Source organism: Primulina eburnea, chromosome 10, assembly GCF_022965805.1.
Source record: "Primulina eburnea isolate SZY01 chromosome 10, ASM2296580v1, whole genome shotgun sequence".
NCBI classification, from domain to species: domain Eukaryota; kingdom Viridiplantae; phylum Streptophyta; class Magnoliopsida; order Lamiales; family Gesneriaceae; genus Primulina; species Primulina eburnea.
The window spans coordinates 38721339-38746167 of record NC_133110.1 but is presented as its reverse complement, the minus strand read 5'-3'; the positions used below and the strand labels follow the sequence as shown (position 1 = coordinate 38746167).

The 24829-nt window shown below is 36.6% G+C and overlaps 2 protein-coding genes across 4 annotated transcripts; one reads left to right on the top strand and one right to left on the bottom strand.

Moving 5' to 3' along the window:
• The first annotated feature begins 9267 nt into the window (after positions 1-9267).
• Positions 9268-23839, top strand: LOC140803525 (uncharacterized). Of its 3 annotated transcripts, none has more exons than XM_073159436.1 (7): positions 9272-9762; positions 11793-12044; positions 12127-12309; positions 12382-12466; positions 21718-21825; positions 23084-23242; positions 23434-23839. In XM_073159436.1, exons 2-7 carry the CDS (start codon positions 11793-11795, stop codon positions 23571-23573), a joined length of 927 nt encoding a protein of 308 aa, XP_073015537.1. In that variant the 5' UTR covers positions 9272-9762; the 3' UTR covers positions 23574-23839. The 3 variants fall into 3 exon arrangements, with proteins under 3 accessions (XP_073015538.1, XP_073015537.1, XP_073015536.1); XM_073159435.1 differs by having other exon boundaries at positions 9273-9762; positions 23374-23839; XM_073159437.1 differs by lacking the exons at positions 21718-21825; positions 23084-23242; positions 23434-23839 and adding exons at positions 19989-20028; positions 20120-20387 and having other exon boundaries at positions 9268-9762.
• LOC140803526 (uncharacterized) lies at positions 17285-20523 on the bottom strand. The gene is made up of 2 exons (XM_073159438.1): positions 20356-20523; positions 17285-19472 (listed from the first exon to the last, which is right to left on the bottom strand). Exons 1-2 carry the CDS (start codon positions 20410-20412, stop codon positions 18804-18806), a joined length of 726 nt encoding a protein of 241 aa, XP_073015539.1. The 5' UTR covers positions 20413-20523; the 3' UTR covers positions 17285-18803.
• Positions 23840-24829: the final 990 nt, after the last annotated feature.

The following is a 24829-nucleotide window of genomic DNA, read 5'->3' as shown; positions in this document are numbered from 1 at the left end:
GTTTGCCAACACAGAGACCAATCTAGAAGCAGTTAGCTATTCTTCTAGCAAAGAAACTCGGAATCATTGCAACATTTCAAGCACTCAAGGCAACCGGTAGTTGGTATATTCAGTTCTATTTTGTATGAACTGACTGATATTTGACGTTGTTTAAAATTTGCTAAGTGTAGTAGCAATTTCCCTTACAAACGTTGGTATGCTTGAATGTATGATACAAGGGTAAATTGTAGATAAATCCCTAATACCCACCTAACATTTATTTCAACTCCCTAAATCTAAAAACTTTGTTTAAACTCCCTAAAAGTTTCAAAAAAGACAAAAATACCCCTCCTTCTTATTTTGATTTTAATTGATCCTCCGCGCCTCCAAAATGGTATCAGAGCATGGTTAATTTATTTCAAACACGAAAATTTTATTATTACTAGTAACTAAATGTATGAGAAGGAGAATTTCGAAAAAATTATGAATCCGAACTTTAGTTCGAGAAGAATAATTTACAAGAACTATTCCAATATTTTGGAATATACACAAGTTTATCTAACTATTGTTAGATATCAGAAACAGGAGAACAAAGGTATGTTCCAATGGTGACCACCAAGTTATGGTACAGATCTGATGGAAACATCAGACACATGACGGTATATGTCATGTATCAAGAAATGAAAGGATTTAGGAATCCCCGAAATCATTTCAATCTCTATTCCAGACACATTAGTTTCCGAATAGAGCTATTCAGATGCTCTATAAAGCATCTGAAACAACTCATTGAATCAGGAAATTTATCTCCTGATGAAAGACAGCAGTGTTTGCAAAACCTTGCATACACAAAAGGTAGACTCTTACAGGCCGAAAAGACCAGATCTTCAATGATCTGTTAAATATGCCAGGGACTACCATCCAGTTCGAAATTGAGCTTATTTCCCTGGAAATAATTCAATTAGAACAAGAATTACAGCGAAGTACCTGCTTCACTGAACTCAGAACGAAAGGTATGCGTTTACAAGGTTTAAAGAACCGTAAAAACATACTTCAAAATCTACTTAGAAGAAATTCTTCAGAGAACAATGAATCTGTATAGACAGAAGACCTACGAAGGGAAGCAACAGCACCCTCAGGTAAAAATTTATGATTCAGAATAATAAATTTCTGGAGATAGTACCAGACTCCTCTAAGCTCTCTCTGGATCTTAGAGAAATACAGAAAACGGTACAAAATTATGGCAATGCGCTATATTATGTACCTCAAAGGGTTGAAAAGGTCCTAGAGAAACAAGAAGAAATTCTTGAGATCTTAAAGGATATTCAAACAAGAATACAGAAACTAGAACAACAACCAAGTTCTAGTAGAAGAACTTCAGGAGGCTGGTTACCACCATCCTTTGGTACCGAACCTTTGTTACATCAACAAGGGAAGGCCAGAGTGGTGTCAAAACCTTTAACTGAAGAAGAAAAGATGATCAATCTAATCAAGTCTGTCTCAGAAAAGAAATTGATCTGATGACAACTTTAGAAAGGATTGGTTTGGAGGATCTACAAGAGCTTGCGGAATCTTTCGCAAATCTCAAAGTAGTAGATCTAAAGATGAATACAGCAGTAGGTGAAACACCACCTGCAATAACCTGGTCATCTTCTCAGGAACCACCAAGGGAAAGTATGGGATCTCATAATGTAAATATGAAAGAATCTCAGACTGATTTCCATACTGGTGGAGGATCACACCCAGCGGGAACAAGGGCAAGGAGAACTCAAATTCCTTTGCACCAAACACCCTATGGGAAAACTGTTTTAGATCCTATACATCCTTACGGGGTTATGCTTAACCTTGATGTATTAGACTTCAAAAACAGAGAAGATCTCATAGACGATTGGACGTCTGCTATGAGGATTGCAGCAGGAACACTTGATCTCAACAAGGAAGGATTCATTAAACTTTTGGAAATGAGTCTGATGGGATCAGTAAAAATTGCTTGGGACATGACTTCAGCAGACATGAAAGAGTCAGTCCTAGTTGGGGAATCTCTTAGTGAGATCGCTGGAAAGATGGCTACCCTATTCAAAGCACACTTTATAGGGGTAGACTATTTCAACAGTCAAGATACAGAGAAGAAGAAAAAATATACTCAAGCTCTGTATAGTCTTGAATTACATGATATATGTTTGGTAGATGAATACATTATGTTATTCACCAAATATAGATGGAATTCAGGAGTCGAAGAAGATATAGCTATGCAGCTTTTCTTCGCAAAAATGCCAAGTCCTTGGAGAGAAATGCTCATAAGGGAATACGTACCTGGTAATCCAGATACATTGGCAAGAAGAGCCTCTTTCCTCAAAGGAAAACTGGCAGAATGGTGTCACATGGCAGCATTACAAAAGAATTACAAACGCTTAAGGGGTATCAACAAAAGAACTCCTTTGTGTTGTAAGGAAAATGATCTTCCAACAATCATTGGAAGTAAACCACATAAGCATAAAAGGAAAAGTTTTAGGACTCATCCCTATGCACGAAGTGGGAGAAGTTCTTGGAAACCAAGAACTGTATGGTCCAGACAGAAAGCCAGATCTTATAAATCTGGACAAAGAAGTGGACCATCAAGAAGTAGGATATCATCCCAAGCATCGAGTTCATCTCGAAGCACAGGAAGAACACCTACAAAGAAAACTTTCAGAAGAGCTCATACGCGAGCCAATGAAAGCTTCAAGGATTGTAATTGCTGGACATGTGGAGCAAGAGGTCATATCTCGACCAACTGTCCAGAAAATGAGAAAAGAGGTATTAAACGCTTCGATCCTACTCCGGATATAGAAGATGCAGTTTATTACCAAGATCTCATTCAAGTATACCGATTTGAGGACATTGTCCTCAGATGAGAGTATATATGAAGAAGAAGAAATCTTAAGTCAGGAAGAATCTGATGGAACAGAATCGGAATCTGACTGAAGACGAGGTGTTTCGACACGAAACACATAAAGATCTGTCTGGATTTTTCAGCCAGACAACAATATCTCATAACATGGTTCAAAGAATCATGAGAGAAAATCCGAGCCTACAGAGATATCAAGGTTTCTCTGCAGGACAGGTAGAAAAATTCTTAGGAAGTCTTGGCCTAAGAAACAGAAAGCATCACCTAATCTATAAAGTCTCTAGAAGGGAAATGGCAATCCCGATGGAACTTACAGGAAATAGAATGGAGATGCAGTTAATTCCTTCCGAAGAAATAAAGGAGGAATTACAAAAACTCAAGATAGAAGTAGCAAGGACTATGTCCTGGATTCATATAGGAGCAATCCAGATTATGATAAAGGCTACTTTCAAAGAAGGGATAGATTCACCAATTGATATCGCCATATGCGATAAAAGAATGGGGAATCTACAAGATTCAGTACTAGGAACAATCTCAGGAAACCTCTGTGCAGGAAAAATTGTAGGAGTAATCTATCCAAGGATAGCCTACAACCTGGCAGATCGAGATTTCAGCCGAGCCTTGACATTACATCAGAACTTCAAGGAAAAAAGGTTGATGAAAGAAGGTAATAGACCATATTCTATTACCTATCAGATTTCATATGCTCTATCTAATACACATCATTCTGAATTGTTTATTAGAAACGAGTTTATTGAAATCCCTGAGATATTTGGAAAAGTTGCGCAGGCAATTTATCCAGAAAGAATTGAGTTTCCTTTAATACAGGAAACAGATATCCAGATCCAAGACAAACCGATTCTACAGAGGAATCAAAGTCTTAGACTGGAACCAAGAAGACTATCTTTTCAAGGAGATAGGATTACAAGTTACAGATGGGATAAAAAGCCTGTCATAGAAACCCAACAGGAGCTGAAAAGTTTTTCTACAATAGGAAAACTTAGATGCCCAGAAGGGTGGAAGGAAGTAGAAATAGTATTCGACATTACAAAGCAAAGGAATCAATTTCCGTGTAATTCAATATACTATTTGGAACAACAGATGATAGGAACTTACCAAGGACTGATTAATATCGGAGAATTGGAGGTTCATATTCAAGGAATTTCAGGAAAAGAATCAGATCGACTGATTCTTGGACTAGAGTTTCTCGAGGAACATAAACCTTGGAAACGTCTAGAGTATGGAATGGAGTTTATGGCAGAAGATAAAATGTGGAAAATCCAATGACCACAAGTCCATTCTCCATATACATTCCAGTAGGAATGTTGTATGAACAATATAAGGCAGAATACTTTGCTGCATATATTGATTCAGGTGCTGGAATATGTACAGCAAAACGAGGAGTTTTTCCAAATGATTTGGAAGAAGAGTTACCCAAGATTGCTGGAAGAGATTTTTCCAGAAGAATCTTAATCTTATGTAAAGGGATTAAGATGACTGAAATCATGATTGGCGGTGCTGGACAAACACCTTGGTACAAGGTAAAGACACCACCAATTTATTTTCATGATACAGGAGCTGACATATTGTTAGGAAATAATTTCCTACAAATGTTCAAGTCCTATACACAAGAAAATGAGACTAGGAGATTAGTGTTCACAACACCATGTGCTCACAAAATCATAGTCCAGAGACTTAGAGAGGCATTTTACCGAAAATTGCCAATCCAGTTTCGCAGCAAGCGTGGTGATTCAGGAAAACTTCTGAACCCAAAAATGAAGGATTCAAGACGGTTTGGAGAAACAATGCTCCAGTTAAGAGCAGATAAAGAACTCCAACCAGAAGATATAGAATGCCTTAAGATAACTCTACATACAAATGAAGTAGAGTTTGAATCTAAGGTATCACTGGAAGATGTCAAGAAAAGGATCAAAGAAAATTACAATGAAGATCCCTTGGCATGGTGGGACAGAAATCAACTCAGAGCTTGCCTTAAGATTAAGGAAGGCAAAGAGTATGAATTTGTCCGTTGTAAACCCATCCCAATGAACATCATTGATCAGAGGGATATGCAGATTATAATCAAGGAACATTTAGACCTTGGATTAATCAAAGCAGGTATGTCACCATATAGCAGTCCAGGTTTTCTGGTAAGAAATCATGGTGAGATTAAACGAGGAAAACCCAGATTGGTTATTAATTATCAAGAAATTAATAAGATTCTGGAGTTTGATGGGTATTTTATACCTAGTAGAGAACACTTGATTAGTTGCATTCGCAATGTCAAGATATTCTCTAAATTTGATTGCAAGTCTGGATTTTATCAGATTCGGATGCAGGAAGAAAGCAAGAAATTCACAGCTTTCTCCACACCTCAAGGACACTATATTTGGGAAGTATTACCAATGGGATTGGCTAACTCACCCCAAATATTTCAAAGAAAGATGGATAATCTTTTCAAAGATTATTTCAAGTTTATGTTTGTTTACATCGACGATGTTTTAATAGCATCCAAAGATATGAATGAACATGTTAAACATTTGGAGATTTTCTCTAATGTTTGCAAGAAAGAAAGACTGGTTTTATCTGAAAAGAAAGCAGTCATTGCTACAAGAAAGATTGAATTCCTCGGAATTGAAATCGATGAGTCAGGAATAATTCTGCAAGGACACATAGTAGAAAAGGTGCAGAATTTTCCAGAGAATCTCAAAGACAAGAAGCAACTTCAAAGTTTTTTAGGGGTTGTTAATTTTGCTGGGATGTTCATTAAAAACCTAGCAAAACACAGGAAGGTGTTCAGTCCATTATTGAAAAAAGATGCTAGATTTATATGGACAGACGAACACACAAAAGGACTTATCCATTTAAAGAAGGTTTGCAAAAATCTTCCAAAAATGGCTATTCCTCAAGACGAGGATGATCTGGTATTATATACCGATGCCAGTGATCATTGGTGGGCTGCAGTATTAACAAAGCTCACACCAGATGGAGAACAACCATGCAGATATTGTAGTGGGTTATTCTCAGATGCAGAAGCCATAAGATGGCATATCAACGAAAAGGAATTTTATGCAGTAAAGAGGGCTTTTGAAAAATGGCCGTTATTTTTACTTGCAAAGAAATTCACTTTGAAAGTTGATAACACTCAAGTTAAAGCCTTTTTGAGGAATAGAATTGAGTCTAAACCGGAGAAGGCTAGATTATTACGATGGCAAGCTTTATGTCAAAATTATATTTTTGATATTATGATAATAAAATCTCATGAAAATATTCTTGCAGATTTTTTAACAAGAGATGGACAGCATTGACATTGATGCTATTATCAAGATGCAGAGGCATTTGAGGGAACACCTTGAAATGCTTCAAACCGAGTTCAACAAGTTAGCTGTTAACGCAGAAGTTGCGGGAAGGCTACAACAAGCTGATAAGAGAATTGTCTCTGATCGAATTACAGGATGTTTACAGGCATATACTCAGTTATGGTCTGTAACGCAAAGGCCTATCCTCCAGGGCATTGAGAGACCAGTGGTTTCTCAAATGGAGAGTTTTCGAGTACAGGACTCTATACCTGTAGCGGGGGATTCAAATACCCCTTGCACAAGTGTTAAGTCGGGATCATCACGAGATGAGTCGGCTGAAACAAAAATTGAGACTCCTGATCCTTATCTTGAGTCCTCAAGTCAACCCTTCACCTCGGGGATTGAAGAGGGAGAGATCAACCTTAGGCCTCGTATTGACAAAGGCAAAGCTAAGGTTGGTACTAATGAAGGTATAATTTCTCCATTTCAGGTTTACCAGCAGAATTGGGAGAAATTAAAAACACGTATTGGCATTAACCCAGCTACAAATAGGGTTGATGTTTCAGGAAAATATCCAAGGGTATGGATGAAGCCTAATTCATATCCCAAGGAGGTTAAAGCTTGGTATGAATTTGGGGCTCTTGCCTCAGTTTATACTACATCACCCAGCTTTCCGGAGATCTCAGGTTTACCAAAGTGGATCCAGGAAGCTGTTCACGAGACTTGGGCAAACAATGACTATTTGTCCAGAGGAGATGTTTTGGAGCTATACTTCTTTAGTGCAGCACCAGAACCAGCAGGGAAAGGTTCTCACGAAGCCTTTCACTTCATCAAGCTAAGGAGGCCGGATACAAATGTCCAAAAATTTATCAAGGATCCTCCAACAGAAGAAACACCCCTGGTTGCTTCAATCACTGAAGATGACATTTCCACCAGAAGAGCTTGGGGTTTATGGGTCTGTCTCACTGAGATGGACAAAGTCAAGTTTCCGTTCAAATTCTACAATCATTCAGTAAACGGATCATTCCTGTTGAATACCATGACAGGAAAAACAACAAGTTTCGCAGAAGATTTATTTGAAAAGAAAAGAAATCTCTTGTGGAACAGCAAGCTACCGGCAAGCAAAGAGACTCGCCGAAAGTTCTGTAATATGGCACACATAGGAAGATGGTCGGAGAACATCTGCTCTGAATGCCAAATACAGAAAGAACCAGAGTTCGGTAAAGGTTTCAAACCAAGATCTGATCGGAAACATTTTACCGAAGCAAGGACAAGTGGGGAAGGACCACATGCACATTTTCCTCGAGGATACAAAAAACCAAAGATTCCTCGACAAAATTAAAAGAGACATGTGACCCTCCATTACAAAAAGCAGGACCACTACCATGTGAGTGGTAGAATCAAGACAACCACTAATTAGTGGTAAAGGACAAATGGACCACCAATAACAAATGGTGGATGACTCAGCAAGCATTGGATACCAATCTAAAAGGAATCCAATGAATAAAAAATTAACTGGTCCCGAAAAATTCATCCATAAATAAGGACAGAATGAAGACCAGTTAACATACCAGAATCAAAACTTAAAAATGTATCGAGTATACTTGAAAGTTTTGAAAAGAAGGATAACATACAAGAGGAAAGAGGCAGAAGCTCTTAAATGGTTAGTAAATCATTTCAGAGAGTATAAAAAAGATGAAATTACTGCCGATATCCTGGAAACTCATCGTCATTGGTATCTAAAAGAGATAAAGGAGGATGAGAAGTTGATGTCCAGATTAATAATCTAGACAGGGACCCTTCAACCACTACATGGTCCCCCAGCAAGCTGTAAAGGCTAATGAAGATTTGAAATCCGAGTTTCAAATCCGAAGAAGCCTTCTATAAATAAAGACGGAAGAAGGAAGTGAAGATCATCAAATATTTTCTCCATTTCTTTCATACAAGGTTGTAATATTTTCTTTCAAAAGTTTCATGTGTGTAGTAAGTTCAGCTACGAGTAGTAGCTAAACAAGTTTCTCCTCCTCTACAGGAGGCTACTATGTAATAAATAAATGTTTGTGTTTGAATAAAAGAGATCTTTGCTCTCAGCCCCTCTCATGTATTATTTTCAAAATTTGATCTTTTGCTGTACGCTCTAAGGTAGGAAACGAATTAGAGCTGTGCTAAGTACTGCTGAAGGAATCTGCTTAGTAACCATCGGTTGCGATCGCGTGGTTGGACTGTGAGAAGCAGTTCGTAAAATACGGTGGATATAACCCGGTGGTACTTCGGTCAAAGAGGTAAAAGATTTAATTTATTTTACGGAAGCATGATGGGCCATTATTTTAAAAAGAAAAATCAATTGCAAAATAAAAAGATAAGGGTATTATTGGAAATTTTAAAATATTGGGGAGCTAAAACAAAGAATTTGAGGGATAGGGAGTAATGATAAAGTTTAGAAGGGATATGGGGAGTTATTGAAAATTTTCCCTATGATACAACGCTCAATTGATTAAATAAACATCATGGTTATCTAGTTAGTTTGAATACAACTGAACTATTATTTCCAGTTAATGTGTTGCCTGAATTACTTGAATTTCTACAGCTGTTTTAATTCATTTTTAAAGGATTGTTTTATATTTGTTCAGTAGTTTTAAAATCATTTTCTCAAACGGAAACATTTTTTTAAATCTTTTCTAATTATTTTTTGGGATCTCTTTATTTCCCAACTGAATTTTTTATAATTTGGTGGATAGAGTTTTTATTTTCTATAAACATCAAGTTGTAGATTCATTTTCTATTTTGAGTTTTTTTTTCCTTTTTTTTTTCTATTTATTTTTAAAATTCATATATCAGAACTATAGTATAGTCTCTCATTATTTGATATAATTATATTTTGATTTTCATTTAAATATAAATCAAATAAATTATAAAAAATCATTATTTGATATAATTATATTTTGATTTTCATTTAAATATAAATCAAATAAATTATAAAAAATATGGTATATGAGGAGGTTTAGTGGTTTACCAATGATTGTTACGTGGGTTGTTGCTTGATAATTGTAATTGATAATTGATTTTCTGGTGTAATAATTTCATATTACCAGCTTTTAGGGGAAAAAACACATATAACAATAACAAAACCTCGCACTTTTAGCTTCAACCCGCCGCAACCGTGCATCCTTCTCTAGAAAACGCTTCGCGCCCCCCAATTTCCGCCGTGCCCTTGTTCGTCCGACCCACCACCGCACTCCCTACTCACCGACAAGGCTTCCAGCACCAAAGCCTCGTCATAAAGCCGTCGCTATCACCAGAATTTTGCCGTGAAATCAACGGGTCGCGTGTGTTAGCCTTTCGTTCGAATTCGTTGATCTAAATCGTCATTTGGTCCTAATCCAACCATCCAAAGCCTTGGTCACTCAACACCCTACATCCTAACACCGATCTCCACCATCCCCGCCGCCCAGGTTGCCGGGATTTTGAAAGAAACCGTCGCGAATTCTTCGCGCTGAACAAGCAGATTTCGAATTGAAATTTCAGCCTTCGATTTCGATTCTTCTTCAATCCGTTGCATCTCGATTGTGTCCATAAACATTGTTGGATCGACTCAAAGAGGTATAAAGCTCGAACCTCGATTTTACTTTGTTTCGATGTTTATAATAAATTCTTTAAAGTGTCATAGGGGCGTTATAAAATGGTTGGGTGGTGTTGAATTATATTGAATTGATTGAAAACATTTTTGAAAAAAAAACACGAGCTGCCTCAATTTCCAGATTCCACGCAGCAAGTATATGTCAGTTTTTGGGGTTGATTGAGGCAGGTAAAGTTGGTTTTTAAGGTCTGACGAATATTTGATGATGCGTTTTATGATTTCATTGTTGTTGTGTTGTGAGATACTTGGTAATGTATTTTATGGTGGTGTTATTTATATTTGGTATTTGGATGTTGGATGTAGTATTTTGGGATGTTTAATGATGTGCTAAGTTTAGGTTTGTTGATTTGGTTATTTTTGAATAAAATTAAACTTTTCTGTCTTAGTTTAGCATTAATTTATAGAGATACATTCTAGTGTATGCTTGAGCTCGATTATATCTTTAACGAGCTCGAAACAAGCTAGAATTTGAGCTCTATTGCATGCTTAATGAGCTTGAAAATGAACCGAGCTTGAGCTAGACTCGTGTAACATGATGAATGAGCTATTAAGGAATCGAGCTCGATTTATTTGCTATTCGCGAGTTTAGTAATTTCAAAACTAGCCGAGCTCAAACCTCATGATGAAAACTCGAATCGAGTTTGACCCTATACATAAATCTTAAATGATCCGAGACTTTTCGGCTCGGCTGGGTTCATTTATATCTCCAGTCACTCAATCTTATTTATACAAAAGACACTATCAACTTAATGGATGACTCTAGCATCCACAAATTTTACTCACATAAAGCACAATCAGGATTTTACAGACAAGGTGTGCTCATATATATTATATTATATTATATTATATTATATTATATTATTATGTTATGAAATAAAGTATGTGTGCATTACTTAAATTATCAACATGACAACATCCAACATCATCGGACTTTTGGTGCAGATTTATATGTTTGAGATGCATCTACAATTTAGACCATATTAATTTAAACACAACCGATCATCTTTAGCAATCATAGATTATAACATTTTGATATAACTTGTTGACCTAAAATTAAAGAGGAAATAAAAGGATATTAAATTAAATTAATCCTAATCTGAGTATGATTTGCAACCATTGCAATTGAAAAAAATGAAAAACCAAATATTTATCAACGAAATAAAAGAAAACTAAAAGTTTAAAGCCGTTACAGAATAATAAAAAAAATCTGTTAGCACATGTAAAATAAAAAACTACAAATTATCATCCAAAATTAAAACTAAAAATCTGCCAACTAATTAAATAAAGAATTTTAATTTTAAAAATATAAATATGACACTAATTGTGACAAAACTAATAACCCGTGAGCCTAGCTATGAACGTGGACAAATCACAAAAGTGGGTAATGAAGTAAAATAACGCCAAAAGATGCCATATGAAACCAGCTACATACCACCTAAGAAGGATGTGAAGCAAATAGCGGAATTGCACTTGCCTGCATAGAACATTACTAAAGCTTGTCGTGGTCAAACCCAAGAGTCAACTAAATGTCATATGTATGAATATATAAATGAGGAATGATAATGATAAATTGCTCAATTAATTATGGGAAAAATGAAATGAAAATTATAAAGGATTTATTTATTTAAAATAATACGCAATGGTGATATTTTTTTGGCTTAATTAATGTGCAAATCCATTTATCTTTTCCAAACCATTTGGACGTGCAAACGAGTGTTCAAGAGTTAAATGTATTTATATTTTTTTACTCAACGTGGCAATGTGCTGTTATGATATTTGATTCTGGTTTCAGTTACAATTACACTAATGAATGTATTTAGTTAGCCTTAGCTGTAATGCTCAAATAAATGTATTTATGTATATATATTCTTATGGCCTGGCTAATATTTTACTTTTACATTTATATCCCTACTGTTTTTTAGTTTTGTTTATAATAGTATATATATTGAATAAAAGGGCAATGTTGCTAATATTTGCTTGTCTAAGTCTGCAGATGAAGTTTTTGGATTTTGGAATACCAGGTGGTCCAGATTTCTTACTATTAAAAGAGGCTCCAAAGCCCACTTGCCGAGATTGTGAAATTGTGATACAAGTAGCAGCAGCAGGACTAAATTTGTACGACTCTTTGGACCGACAGCGTATTTCTTATCCATATACGCGCATTTCAAAACTTGGATTTGAGTGTTCGGGGAGAGTTGTTGCTGTTGGCTTCTATGCCAGTAAAAAATTTAAAGTGGGTGATGAGGTGAGTTATTTTTTTTTAATTGAGTAGTTTATTGGTTATTTGTACTCACATTTATATGATGCTTTTTTTGGTTTTCCACAAGGTTTGTGCGATTCTTCAAGGTGGGGGTGGATGTGCAGAGTTCATAGCCATTCCCCACTCTCATGCTCTGAGAATTCCTCCGGGAGTTACCCTTGCCCAGGCAGCAGCTTTGCCACTAGCGTCATGCTTAACTTTATATGCGTTTTCAATGTGGACAACCATTGCCTCTGGCAAAACAATCTTGGTATTTTCATTTTTTTAAACTAAATTCTTTATGTTGAAACTTTAAAAACATTAATTTTGAGAGCAATTGCAGATACATTGGGATGCAGGGGGAATTGACACGATTGCTATTCAATATGCTAAGCATGTACTTCGTTGTGATGTAATTGCAGTAGCAGGTAGTAATGGTTATTATTTTCATTTTGATTTAATTTATTCTTTGCAAACGTACATAGTTGTATTTGCACTTATTTAATTTCCATCTAACATTGTGTATATAAGTCAACAACTCTGAACCAGTTTTTATAAGGACGTGCATAGATCAGTGGAATAAAAGGATATGTAATATGCAGAAAATCGAAAAATAAGCAATAGAAGACAAGATCATTAGGTGGTCCGACCAAAAGAAAAAAGACCTATATCTGTGGAGACACTATTACTCTTGTCAATGTACATGATTTCAAAAACTCACAACGATACAAAAGCAATTACAGGAACTCACTATCTTTTCTTCCTCACACACTCGAGAAGACCTTTTTGAGTTCACTTAAAGAAATGCTTTTCTCTATATCTCTTGCCTCCTTCAATCAGAATCATAACTGTCAATGGCGCAACACGAACTGAGGCGCACAAGGGCCTTGGAACCTGAGGCGCAAGGCAAGGTGCGCCTTACCGAAGCAAGACGCACATTTTTAATTTTTTTAAAAATATATATTTATCTTATAATAAATATATTAAAATATGAATTATAATTAAGTCACAATGTCATACAAAAAATAGTCTTTTGGATTGATTAATTTCTCGTAGTTTTAGCCAGGGTCTTTTCGATTCTCCTAATTTTCAGAAGTTGACATTAATATGGAGAAAAAATTGCAACCGTGAATATGTATATTATATCAGTAATTCAGTATATATAATAACATAAATTAATAAACCATGCAGAAACCAAACAAAAACATTACATAATAAAAATTTAAAAATTGAAGTAAAACTAGACTACTGGAGTAAAATTTGCAACCATGGAATATGAACATCCATGATTCCATGTGCTTGAAATAAATTAATATCCAGAAAATAAAACCCAAAAAATATCTATCTTGATTATATGGAGCCTTCATTGCTTGTTGTCTTATGCTTCTTAGTTGTTCTTCTGGTCAGCTTTTTACTCGCTCTCTTCTTCTGATTCTGGCGTTGGGTTGCTAGGGTTTTCGTTTGAGGTTTTTGTTTTAAACAAGTAATTAAAAAAATTGTTTTTTTATTTTTTTAAAAATTCACTCAGGCGTGCTCTGCGAGCCTGACCTTAGTGAACCACTATTTTTTATTTTTAAAAAATTCACTCAGGCGTGCTCTGCGCGCCTGGGCTCTAGTGAACCGCTGCGCTTGGGATGACCCCAGACGCATGGAACGAGAGGCGCTCACCTTTGACAACTATGATCAAAATAAGTTTCTATTTTATCGATCAAATAGAATCCCAGCGCTTCAATGTTATTCCCTTTCAAGCATTGAAAGCTACTGCAGAGGAGTATCTGCACTTAAGCTGCTTCTGTTAGTTTTAACTGCATCAATCTGTGATGGTTACAACTTACAAGTCCGATTGGTTCTCTTTATCCTTTAGCACTAACTGCTTGTTGGTTTATCCCATCAGCCATTGCATGAGCATGAGTTAAATTTGTATAACTTCTGCTTACAATTCTCCACCTTTGTTACAAATCCAAGGCTCCATAATATTGCCTCCACAAGTCCTGCTTCAGGGCTTCACATCACTGGTTGAATCGATCAGGTTGCTTATTCGCACTGCACCAGTCTCAATGATTTCCCATTCAAAATGTTGTCTCGCATCTTTATGTTTTGATATTTCATGAAACACTTGATACTTGGATAATTGAACCGTGCTTTGTCTATCACAGAAAACAGTCACCCTCCTTTGCCCAAATCCAAGCTCTGTCACGAAACCTTTCATCCATATATCTTCTTCAAAGTAGCTTCCAGATTCATTTATTTTCTATTTTAAGATCATTCTATTTTTTGGTATTTGTATTTTATATATTTGGGATTAAGATTTTTATAGTTTAGTTGTTTACTTGTTTCCATATTTTAATTGAATTAGAGCTCTATATATGGGTCTATTACTTATGAAGAAAAGTCAATCAACATGAATAATGTTTCAACAATATCAATTGAGTTCAGTGTTTTTTCTTTGTAACACCCCTTTCCGCTGCACCAAAATTGGTATCTGAGACTTACCTGAATTTGATGGTGAAGATGGTTCCAAACTTCCAGTGGGAAAACATTTAAACTTTTGCTGCATTATTACCTCCATAGTGGAAACTGTGAAGAAAGTGCTACCACAGGTTGCAACATAAACGCATTAATGACGTCAGTAGTAAGATATTTTTGTGTCAAACTTTCGATACTAACTGCAAAATCTGAGGCAACATAACCAATTATAATATTAACTTCCTTTTCAACGCCTTCAAATCTCAAACCAAAGTTTGTAGGGCCTTTTAACATATCCAAGTATCCACTTCATGACTTCTGCTCTTTTGGGGGTATTAGATTCAGTATCTCTGAGTGGGGGGTCTGGGGATGTCAAGGTTTGGTTAGGAGACTCATCCGGTGTTTTCTCTGTCAGTTCTTTCTACTCATCATTCTTTCCGATTAGTACTAACCCTATTTTTCCTTCTTATCATAACATTTGGAAAGTACCTATCCCACAAAAAGTGAAAGTATTCTCTTGGATAGTGGCTTTGGGAAAATTGCCAACTTGTGACAACTTACAGAGAAGAATACCTAATCATGTTTTGCGCCCACAGTGGTGTAACTTGTGCAAGAAAAACGAGGAGAGTCAGGATCAGATTTTGCTTCACTGTGCTTTCACAACGAGCATCTGGGTCAAGGTAATGCAACACTTGGGATTCGAGTGGATATTTCCAGCATCATCAAGAGACATGTTTATTTTGGAACATGGATCTCTCACAGGAAAGGGGTTTAAAGAATTCTGGTGCATAATAATTCACTGTGTCTTTTGGTCGATTTGGATGGAACGCAGCAACAGAATTTTCAACGACAATGAAGAATCAGGAGAAGTCGTATGGGAAAAGATTAGATTCAGGGTGGCGACGTGGACGATTAGCTTACCAATGTTTCGGAATTATCTTATTTCGGATCTTGTGAGGGATTGGTGTGGCATTTTATGTTGAACGATTAATTGTTGTAGGTAGATGTCGTATTTCGTGGATGGCTCATCCACTTGCTTTGTAATCTTATTGGTAGACTTACCCAAGGTTGTAAATGGCGGGAGGCGGTGGCGGGGCGGTTGGTGACCGCCTACCGCCTCGGCCGCCTAGGCGGTGCCCAGGCGGTGCCTAGGCGGTTGAAATTTTTTAAGTAATTTTTTATAGATAATCATGCAATATAATCATTTTTATGTAAAATGTGCAATTAAATAATGTTTAAGCACACAATATAATATCATCTAAATAATTTGCAATTAATAAAGATTCATCATCATATTAATGTTATTATGCTAACGAAGTAATATAATTTTTTTAACCAAAAAAATAAGTTTAAATTTTCATCCAACATTAGAACAAGTAGTAGACTAAACATAACTAATCTTCCAAATCATCTACATATGCACCATCTACTACATCCATGATCCTCTCATCATCGGGCGGCGGCGGGCGGAGGTGGCGGCGGCGGCGGCGGGCAGTGGCAGATTGTGTGTAGACTATGGTGGTTGAGAGTTGAGAGGTGAAGTGAAAACATAAAATAAAATAAAGAAAGAGGTGTGTTAAGGGTCCCGAGTAGCTCAACTGGTACCAGGATTATCAATTAAAAAGAGCGAGACAAAATTAAACCTCCTGAAAGGTTTGGCTATGCGGATCTGATCTCATATGCCTTCTTTGTGGATCAGTAACAAATTCCTCCTTTGTTGGATTGTGGCTGGAAGCTCAATCTCAATTGATGTGTCACATGATGTATCACCATGTGCAATAGGGAGTTACACTTCTAGGCATTTCCTTAAATGGAAATACATCTTGTCTGTGTGTTGAAGGCCAATTCCATTATTTCTGCCTTCTGCTCATCAAAGTGCTTCAGGAAGTTTTTTTCTCCTCCGAGAGACTTTGCGACTTTCTGCAGCACAAGTACAGTGTTCATTCTTCTTCCGCACAATCCAAAGTCGCCCTCTACATCAAAATGCTCCACCATGATCTTCGTAGTCATCTTCTCAATTGAATCAGCCAAGAACCTAGCTATGTTACCAATTGTAGTGGTTTAATTTCCACTTTAACACATGAATATATCAAGAACTCTAAACCAGTCCTTATTTGGACACGCACATATCAAATTTCAGAAGAGTATATGCATTTCAACTGCTTCTGTTAGTTTTATCTGATTCGACTAGTGATGTGCTCACAGGTCTGATTGGTTCTCTATAGCACTAACTACCAGTTAGTTTATCCATCAGCCATTGCAATGACGCGAATTGAATTTTTGATACTTCAGCTTATAGTATTTTAACTATTCGCATACTTGTGCGTTTGCTTCTTGCAGTGCACTCGGCGAAATCTGGTGTATTTGAGTTATCTATGTTTAGGAGAATAAAATGTTGCTTCATTTTAACTGTTTTCTATCACAATGTTGTTTTTTCTTCGAGGTTATACTGGATAATTATGACAACTGAGTAGTGATTACAACTCTCTCTGACTGTAATAGAATTCCCGAAGAGATGGAGTTTACTCTTTTTTATTCGGAACCTTACTTTACTTCTTAGGAAGTTAGAGATTAATGAATTTTATATCTAGAGCCAGTTGTGTTGACCTACTACATGTGTTCATGTATTGGTTCGAAATGGGAATTGATGTGTAATTTGTGATGTATTGGATTGATTTTCTTCGATACACTTCATAGTTCAAATGTTCGCTGCCCGGCATGTACTTAATTTCCTTGGAATATATGGTGGGACATGTGATATAAGAGAATTTGTTAGGCTGGTTCCTGGATTCAAATAACAACTCCAAACAGAAGACAAGATTGAAGAACAAAGGTAATTCAAGAGCTGAAATATAGAGATAATATTGATAGTATTTTCCCAGAGAAGATCTCTGTAATTCGCTAGGGAAACAAACAGAATAACAAATGAACTGAATGCATCTCTCCTAACAAACTCCTCTTTAATCCTTCTCTGTCCATCTAGATTCTTCCGGTTATTTCTAGATATAGGAGGCTTGGGCCTCTTCCGACCCATTTGGTCTAGGCCCAGTATAATTGGGTCCATAACAATACCCCACTCCTTCAAATCAGCCTTGTCCTCAAGGACTGAAGTTAGGACTTTGACACTTGTTTTGCTCCATTAATACCTCATGTTTTTTCAACAGTAAAGGGTCAATATTTTGAAACCCCAGTAAAGAACCTTAGGAAGATTACAAGTCTGATGGCCGAACCACAAAGTGCTACTTTTGGTATTCCTACCGCTCTATTCATTTCATCATACAAAACCAGCATAAAAGATGTAGACTTTAGTACAGCAATCAAACCCAAGCCATTTATCATCCCCAACAACAGATTAGGTGGCAGTTCACTTAAAGATCGAAGTAATTGATTGGAACTGTGAAAACTGGTTTCAGGCCCAAACCAATTTCTGATATGACAGAGGCTATTATAGCACTTAGAGTCACCATCGAAGTTGTTGTTAAGGATAGGGATGAATCTGTAGGTGATGGTCATAAAACTGACTCCTCAACAGCAAAGCAACCTGCCACAGTAGCTTTGACTCTAAAAGGAAATCCAATAAATGACCATTCAGTCCTGATTGATATCTCCCTTTGATCATCTTCATCCCCTTCGCATTTGATTCTTCTTGCTAGAATCTTCACAGGTTCATAATCCAAGCACACAATTGAGGGAGTCATCTCATCCGAACACAGTCTCCAAGCCATTATTAGCATGAAATCCACCCCTTCCACTCTAAATACTCTTATGTCCATCGTAATTGTACAAACCCCTATTTCCAGAACTTTACACACCTCAATCACCCTATCATGATATTAATCTCCTCCCCTACACCAAACAAGCTCTTTTCATCAATAAGCAGTCCCGGTTTCTTCCTTAAAAGTTAAAACTGTTTCAAATAAAATAAAACGAGTAGACAAATGCTCATGTAGTAGGATAACAAATTTACCACCCGCAATTAAGAAGATCTCAACTTCCACCTAGTGCCACAGTAACCCTAGCAGTCAACATTCACAACCTGCCGCTCCTTTGGTCCTTAATTCTTCTAGGCCAGGCTTTCTGTGCTGTTCAACGCTACTGATATGTGTAAATCCCCTTATAAAGCGTGACTCTCCTTGCGCGGTCTTCTCTTCCCGCCTTGTGTCTGGTGGTTAGACTTGCATTGCCTAGAACTAAATGATGATTGTTAATTGATCGGGCCGAGTCCATAACCCAACTATTAGGGCGGTTATGAAAAAGCCCTACAACTTCCTTCTCGTGACTATCCAATTTAATTGCCTCCTATATTGCAAATGGGCCATTGGCTATTTCTTCTCCCCACCGAACAATTCTGGGCCTTAAAAACTGACAGTCCATGTGCTCCTTTTTCTCCAGAACAGAAATCTGTGGCAAGACCATCTGAAAATCTTCATCATCAAGCCCTACCCTCCACTCCTGCATCCTCGACGACTCGAAATCTTCCTTCAAGGCCTTACGATCACTAAATCTTTGAAGCAGTTCCACAATAAGCCACTCCTCACTCGCTTCTTCCTTTGTATCAATTGTAACCATCATAGGCTTCTTGGGTCTTCCTAGGGAATTCGAACATTCTTTGCTTTCGTCTCCTTCACTTTTTGCCATATCTCTCAAAAACTCACATGTGGGTTCAACTATCTCAAAAACATTCCGATCAACTCCTCTTATGACTTGTCTCGATTCATCTCTGCCTTGGTCAGCCTCGTTGAAAATCGATAATTTCTCACCAACAGAGTCCTTGATCTTCATCGAACCATGGTGTCCCTTTTCACATTCCTCACTCTCATCGGCATTTTTGTAAGATTCGCCTACAATTTGTTTATTAGTGAAAATGACTCGCCGGCCTCCTTCTGGATCACCCACCTTCTCACGATCATTAACTGTGTTGCCAAAAACCCACTGCTCCATCCGGGCTTGCGATTCAAACATCTTCGCCTGAGAATCCACCAAGGTTGTAAATGGCGGGAGGCGGTGGCGAGGCGGTCAGTGACCGCCTACCGCCTCGGCCGCCTAGGCGGTGCCCAGGCAGTGCCTAGGCGGTTGGATTTTTTAAAGAATTTTTTATAGATAATCATGTAATATTATCATTTTTATGTAAAATGTGCAATTAAATAATGTTTAAGCACAAAATATAATATCATCTAGATAATGTGCAATTAATAAAGATTCATCATTATATTAATGTTATTATGCTAACGAAGTAATATATTTTTTTTACCAAAAAACTAAGTTTAAATTTTCAAAGTTTCAATCAATTATCCATCATTAGAACAAGTAGTAGATTAAACATAACTAATCTTCCAAATCATCTACATATGCACCATTTACTACATCCATTATCTCTCATCATCGGACTCAATCAACATTTTCTTCATTCTCCTCCTCCGATATTTCTAAATATTCATTAAGTTCTCTAATGGGGATGTTTTTTGCACTCCTCCTTGGATGTAGCACTTCATCCGCTCCCGAGGCCTCCACTATCATTCTCCAAGTAAGACCTTTAAATAGTCCTAATATTTAAATTAGTTGATTTTGACTTGGTTTTTAAAATCGTTGACTAAGTTCTAAAAATTGTTGACTAGGTTTTTAAAATTGTTGACTACTGTCTCGACCGCCTGCTCACCGCCTCGCCCGCCTCGACTGCCTGTTCGCCGCCTCGACCCGCCTACTCGCCGCCTCGACCCTCCTCGACCCGCCTCGACACCCCTCGAACCGCCTCGACCCGCCTCGACACCCGCCTCATGCATAGGCGGTGCGGTCGAGGGCCGCCTACCGCCTAGGCACCGCCTAGACGGCCGCCTCGACCGCCATTTAGAACACTGGAATCCACCATTCTGGCCACTGTTTTAGTCAATGAAGTAATATTCTCCTGCATATCCTGGACGGTTTTCTCAAGATCCTTGATCTTTGCTTCTGAACGAGTAAGAGCCGTTGTTTATCAGCGGCAGGTCGGACCAATTTGTTAGGCTGGTTCCTGGATTCAAATAACAACTCCAAACAGAAGACAAGAATGAAGAATAAAGGTAATTCGAGAGCTGAAATATATAGATATTATTGATAGTATTTTCCCAGAGAAGATCTCTGTAATTCCCTAACAAAGCTAGTGCAACAAACAGAATAACAAATGAACTGAATGCATCTCTCGAAACAAACTCCTCTATTTATTCCCCCTCTCCCCATCTAGATTCTTCCTGTTATTTCGAGATATAGGAGGCTTGGGCCTCTTATGACCCATTTGGTCTAGGCCCAGTAAGTATAATTGGGTCCATAACAGAATTATCTGAATTTGGTAATTAATGTGACTAATAACCAGTGTTCTAAATGGCGGTCGAGACGGCCACCTAGGCACCGCCTAGGCGGTAGGCGGCCCTCGACCGTGTGCCTAGGCGGTAGGCGGCCCTCGACCGCACCGCCTATGCATGAGGCGGGTGTTTTAGGTGGCCCAAGCTATACGGCGTTAGGGAGACGGGTCGAGGCGGCGAGCAGGCAGGTCGAGCGGGTTGAGGCAACGAGCAGGCGGGCTATGCGGCGAGCAAGCGGGCTAGGCCGTCAGTCAGTCAAGATTTTTAAGTTGTAGTCAACAATTTTAAAAACCTAGTCAAAGTCAAATAATTTTAAATATTAAAACCCTAAAACACCTCACTTTCTTTATTTTTTTTTGTTATCACTCTCAACTCTTAACTCTCAACCACCACACACAATCCGCCCGCCGCCGCCCGCCGCCCGCAGTCAGAAAAATAATTAAAAAATTTAAACTTAGTTTTTTGGTAAAAATAATTATATTACTTTGTTAGCATAAAAGCATTTATATGATGATGAATCTTTATTAATTGCACATTATTTAGATGATATTATATTTTTTGCTTAAACATTATTTAATTGCATATTTTGTATAAAAATGATCATATTGCAAGATTATCTATAAAAAAAATTACTTAAAAAATTTCAATCGCCTAGGCGTCGCCTGGGCACCGCCTAGGCGGTAGGCGGTCACCAACCGCCCCGCCACCGCCTCCCGCCATTTACAACCTTGCTAATAACATTGTTCTTTCACACTGATATTTGAAAAAAATACATTTTTTGAGTGTGTTGGTGACTGCGTCAGCACCACTCCCATACCCCACCATCTTCTGTGAAATAGTCATCAAATAATATGTAACTAAACGGACGTTTTTTGTAGGGATGGAAGAAAATCTGCAACTTTGCAAAATGCTAGGAGCAGAAGTCTGCATCAACTACAAAAAGCAGGACTTTTGCAAGTGTGTGAAGTCTGTAACGGGAGAAAGAGGTACATGCAGAAGTATCATACATTTTTTCTTTTCAGGTCCGTGTATGGTTAGTTGACAATTATTGAGTTAAAAATTACAATTTAGTTTCAGAACATAGTCACTTTTATGAATAGTGCAGATTCTTTTTCTTATGAAAAAGCGAGAATTATTTTACTAGCATGCATACAACAGTTTCAATAGGTCAGGTACACTGTTATATGCAGTATAAATATTGATATAGATTTTAGCGGTGATATTCCTTGCATGTTGGGCAAATTTTTGTAATGGCATCTGGGAACTAATATTATCATTTTTTGATAAGGACTTCTAGATGTAATGTGAAAGCTTGAACATCATCAGCTTGTAGAGGAAGAACAAAAGTTTGAACTTCTGATACTCTTAGGTTTACATTGATCTAATTACGTGTCTTGCAAATTGTTTGGGGTCTATGCATATGCACTTGTAGTTGCTATGTACTGAAAAAGCAATAAACATGGAAATCTATAGGTACGTGTACATGATTATCTTATCATTTCTTGTAATGTTAAGTTAGAAGTTCATGAGTAAAGGTGTTGGTATGGCTATTATATTTGAACCTACAATATGTTTAATTAATGATTGACAAAAATTCCCAGGTGGCTGATTGACATGTGTTAATGATGTGCATACTATATTTGCATAGTGTTGTGTTGATTGAAGCATATCGATGTTGTCACATTACAATTCACATGATAATATGCGGATATGAGTAGCAGGTTTCCCCTTTCAGACGCAAGTAGAAATGTGAAGAAAAGTAGCGTATGAGTTTGTAAATAATCCCAAAAATACGTTCCTTTTGAGAATGGTTTGTTCATTCACAATATTGTTGCTTATGTACTTGTCCAATAAATGGGAAAAAGAATTTGGGTTGCACTTGGATGAAAGGATTTGATTTGGTGAGGGACTTTGGTGTATTTCAGATCCATCATAACCACCATTGCATCTGCACAAGTTAAGGAAGGAAATCCACCCAACGTAAATTCATCCAAGTAGTCAAACGGATTTCAAAATCCATAGATTTCAAATCTCGCCATCCATTCGCAACCTAGGTGGATTTATTTGGATTGTATTTTACTGACAAATGCTTGATTTTGTTAATGACGTATACACTTCAAAAAGAATTAGAGCACACTTCAAAAATAGTTGATGAAGAATGTGATACCATCTTTGTCAGCGATGCCTAGTTATCTTGTGAAACCTTTAATTGATTTTATATTTAACTCAATTGTGTGTTTTTAGGGGTGGACTTCATACTAGATGGTAGTGGGGGAGCTCATTTTCAAAAGAACATAGATTGTCTGGCCGTGGGCGGCTCTCTTATTATTTTAGGATCCAACAGCAAGAGTTGGGCAAATATTGACCTTTCAGTCCTCATGCACAAGGATATTAATGTCATAGGTAAAATCACTACCCGACAATATTATTCCTTATCGTTTTAGCTCAACTTTTTTGCTTAATTTATTTTTTCTTGTTGATACCAATACTATTTTAATGTTCCATTTGATTAATATTTGTTTAATGGTATGTAGGGGGGGATTTGCGGTATCTATTTTATGAAGAAATAGTATCGATTTTCTCTAATGTTGCAGCAAAAATTTGGCCAAAAATAGAATCCGGACATATAAAACCAATAATTGGTAAAGAATTCAGCTTCTCTGAAGCCACGGAAGCATATAAAGCCTTGGTGGCTCGCAGAATTGCAGGCAAAATATTATTAGTTTCACAATGACGATATTAATCTATCAATAATTCAAAGAGTATTAAAGCATATTATTTGTTATGAAAATGCATAAAGTCCTAGTGGTTGCTATTATGATGCTATATTTAATATTTGAACTTTATTACTGCTGCCATATTTTATGAGCCAAGGAAATTTATTATTTGATTGTGTTGGTTTACAATGTTTTCAGTATAAATTTCGATTTCTATCTATATCTATATCTGCACCTGTATAAAAGTGTGAAACAAGGAGTAATGTTTTCCACTTGTGAATTATCATTTTTGTTCTTTTATTCTGTACTGTTCTATATAAATAAATCTAAAAATAGAAAGAGATATAAATGTAAAATTCAAAATTATTAGCCAAGGTATAAAATTAAAAATATAAGCTGAACAAAAAACATTTATTCTTGCATACTAGTGTTATTTAATTTATTCATTTGTAATTTCATGATTGCATATTAAGTTAGGTCGGAGAACATCTATTTCCTCTTGAAATGGTTTGGTCGTTTGAAAGAGACCAATCGTGTGTGGAATGAAAAAAAAAAAAAGAAAATAGCGTTTAAAACCTTTCTCAATTTCATTTCTTCATGGCACGTTAAGCAAAAAAAATCAAAATCGCACATTTAGCCAAAAAAATAATCATCACTGCACATCATAAATTGTAAGATATTGGAATTGGTTATCCGTTAATTTAGTATTTTTGGAATAATTATTGATTTGTTAATAAAAATTATTATTAGGACAAATTGGAGATAAATCTTCAAACCCAGACATAAATTCATCTTAACTCTTTACACTTCAAAAACTTTGTTTAAACTCCTTAAAATAATAAAAATGACAAAAATACATTTATATGTGCTATTGTGCTAATTTTAACAATTGATTTTATTGGGTCGGAAAATGGTATCAGAATGGAGATAATATTATTTCAGAAATACAAAATTATTATTACTGGGTAATTAAATGTTTGAGGAGGAAATGATCTAACTAAGATTAGATATCAAGAACAAAGTGTAACTCATCAGAGTCCTTAAGGTAAACTTATTATTCAGAATAATAGGTTTCTAGAAATAGTATCAGATTCTTCTAAACTCTCCGAAAATCTTAGAGAAATTCAAAAAACGGTACAAAATTATAGCAATGTGCTATATTATGTACCATAAAATGGGGAGAAAATCCTTGAAAAACAAGAATAAATTCTTGGAACCTTAAAAGATATTCAAACAAGAATTCAAACTCTAGAACAATAACCAAGTTCTAGTA

Excerpts from the sequence above, each read along its gene's own strand:
- LOC140803525 (XM_073159435.1), top strand. The coding sequence starts at position 11,793 with ATGAAGTTTTTGGATTTTGGAATACCAGGTGGTCCAGATTTCTTACTA. Across the intron at positions 12,467-21,717 it reads TGATGTAATTGCAGTAGCAG|GGATGGAAGAAAATCTGCAA; the intron begins GTAGTAATGGTT and ends CGTTTTTTGTAG. Across the intron at positions 23,243-23,373 it reads CAAGGATATTAATGTCATAG|GGGGGGATTTGCGGTATCTA; the intron begins GTAAAATCACTA and ends AATGGTATGTAG.
- LOC140803526 (XM_073159438.1), bottom strand. The coding sequence starts at position 20,412 with ATGCAGGAGAATATTACTTCATTGACTAAAACAGTGGCCAGAATGGTG. Across the intron at positions 19,473-20,355 it reads CCAGAATGGTGGATTCCAGT|GCGAAGATGTTTGAATCGCA; the intron begins GTTCTAAATGGC and ends GTGGATTCTCAG.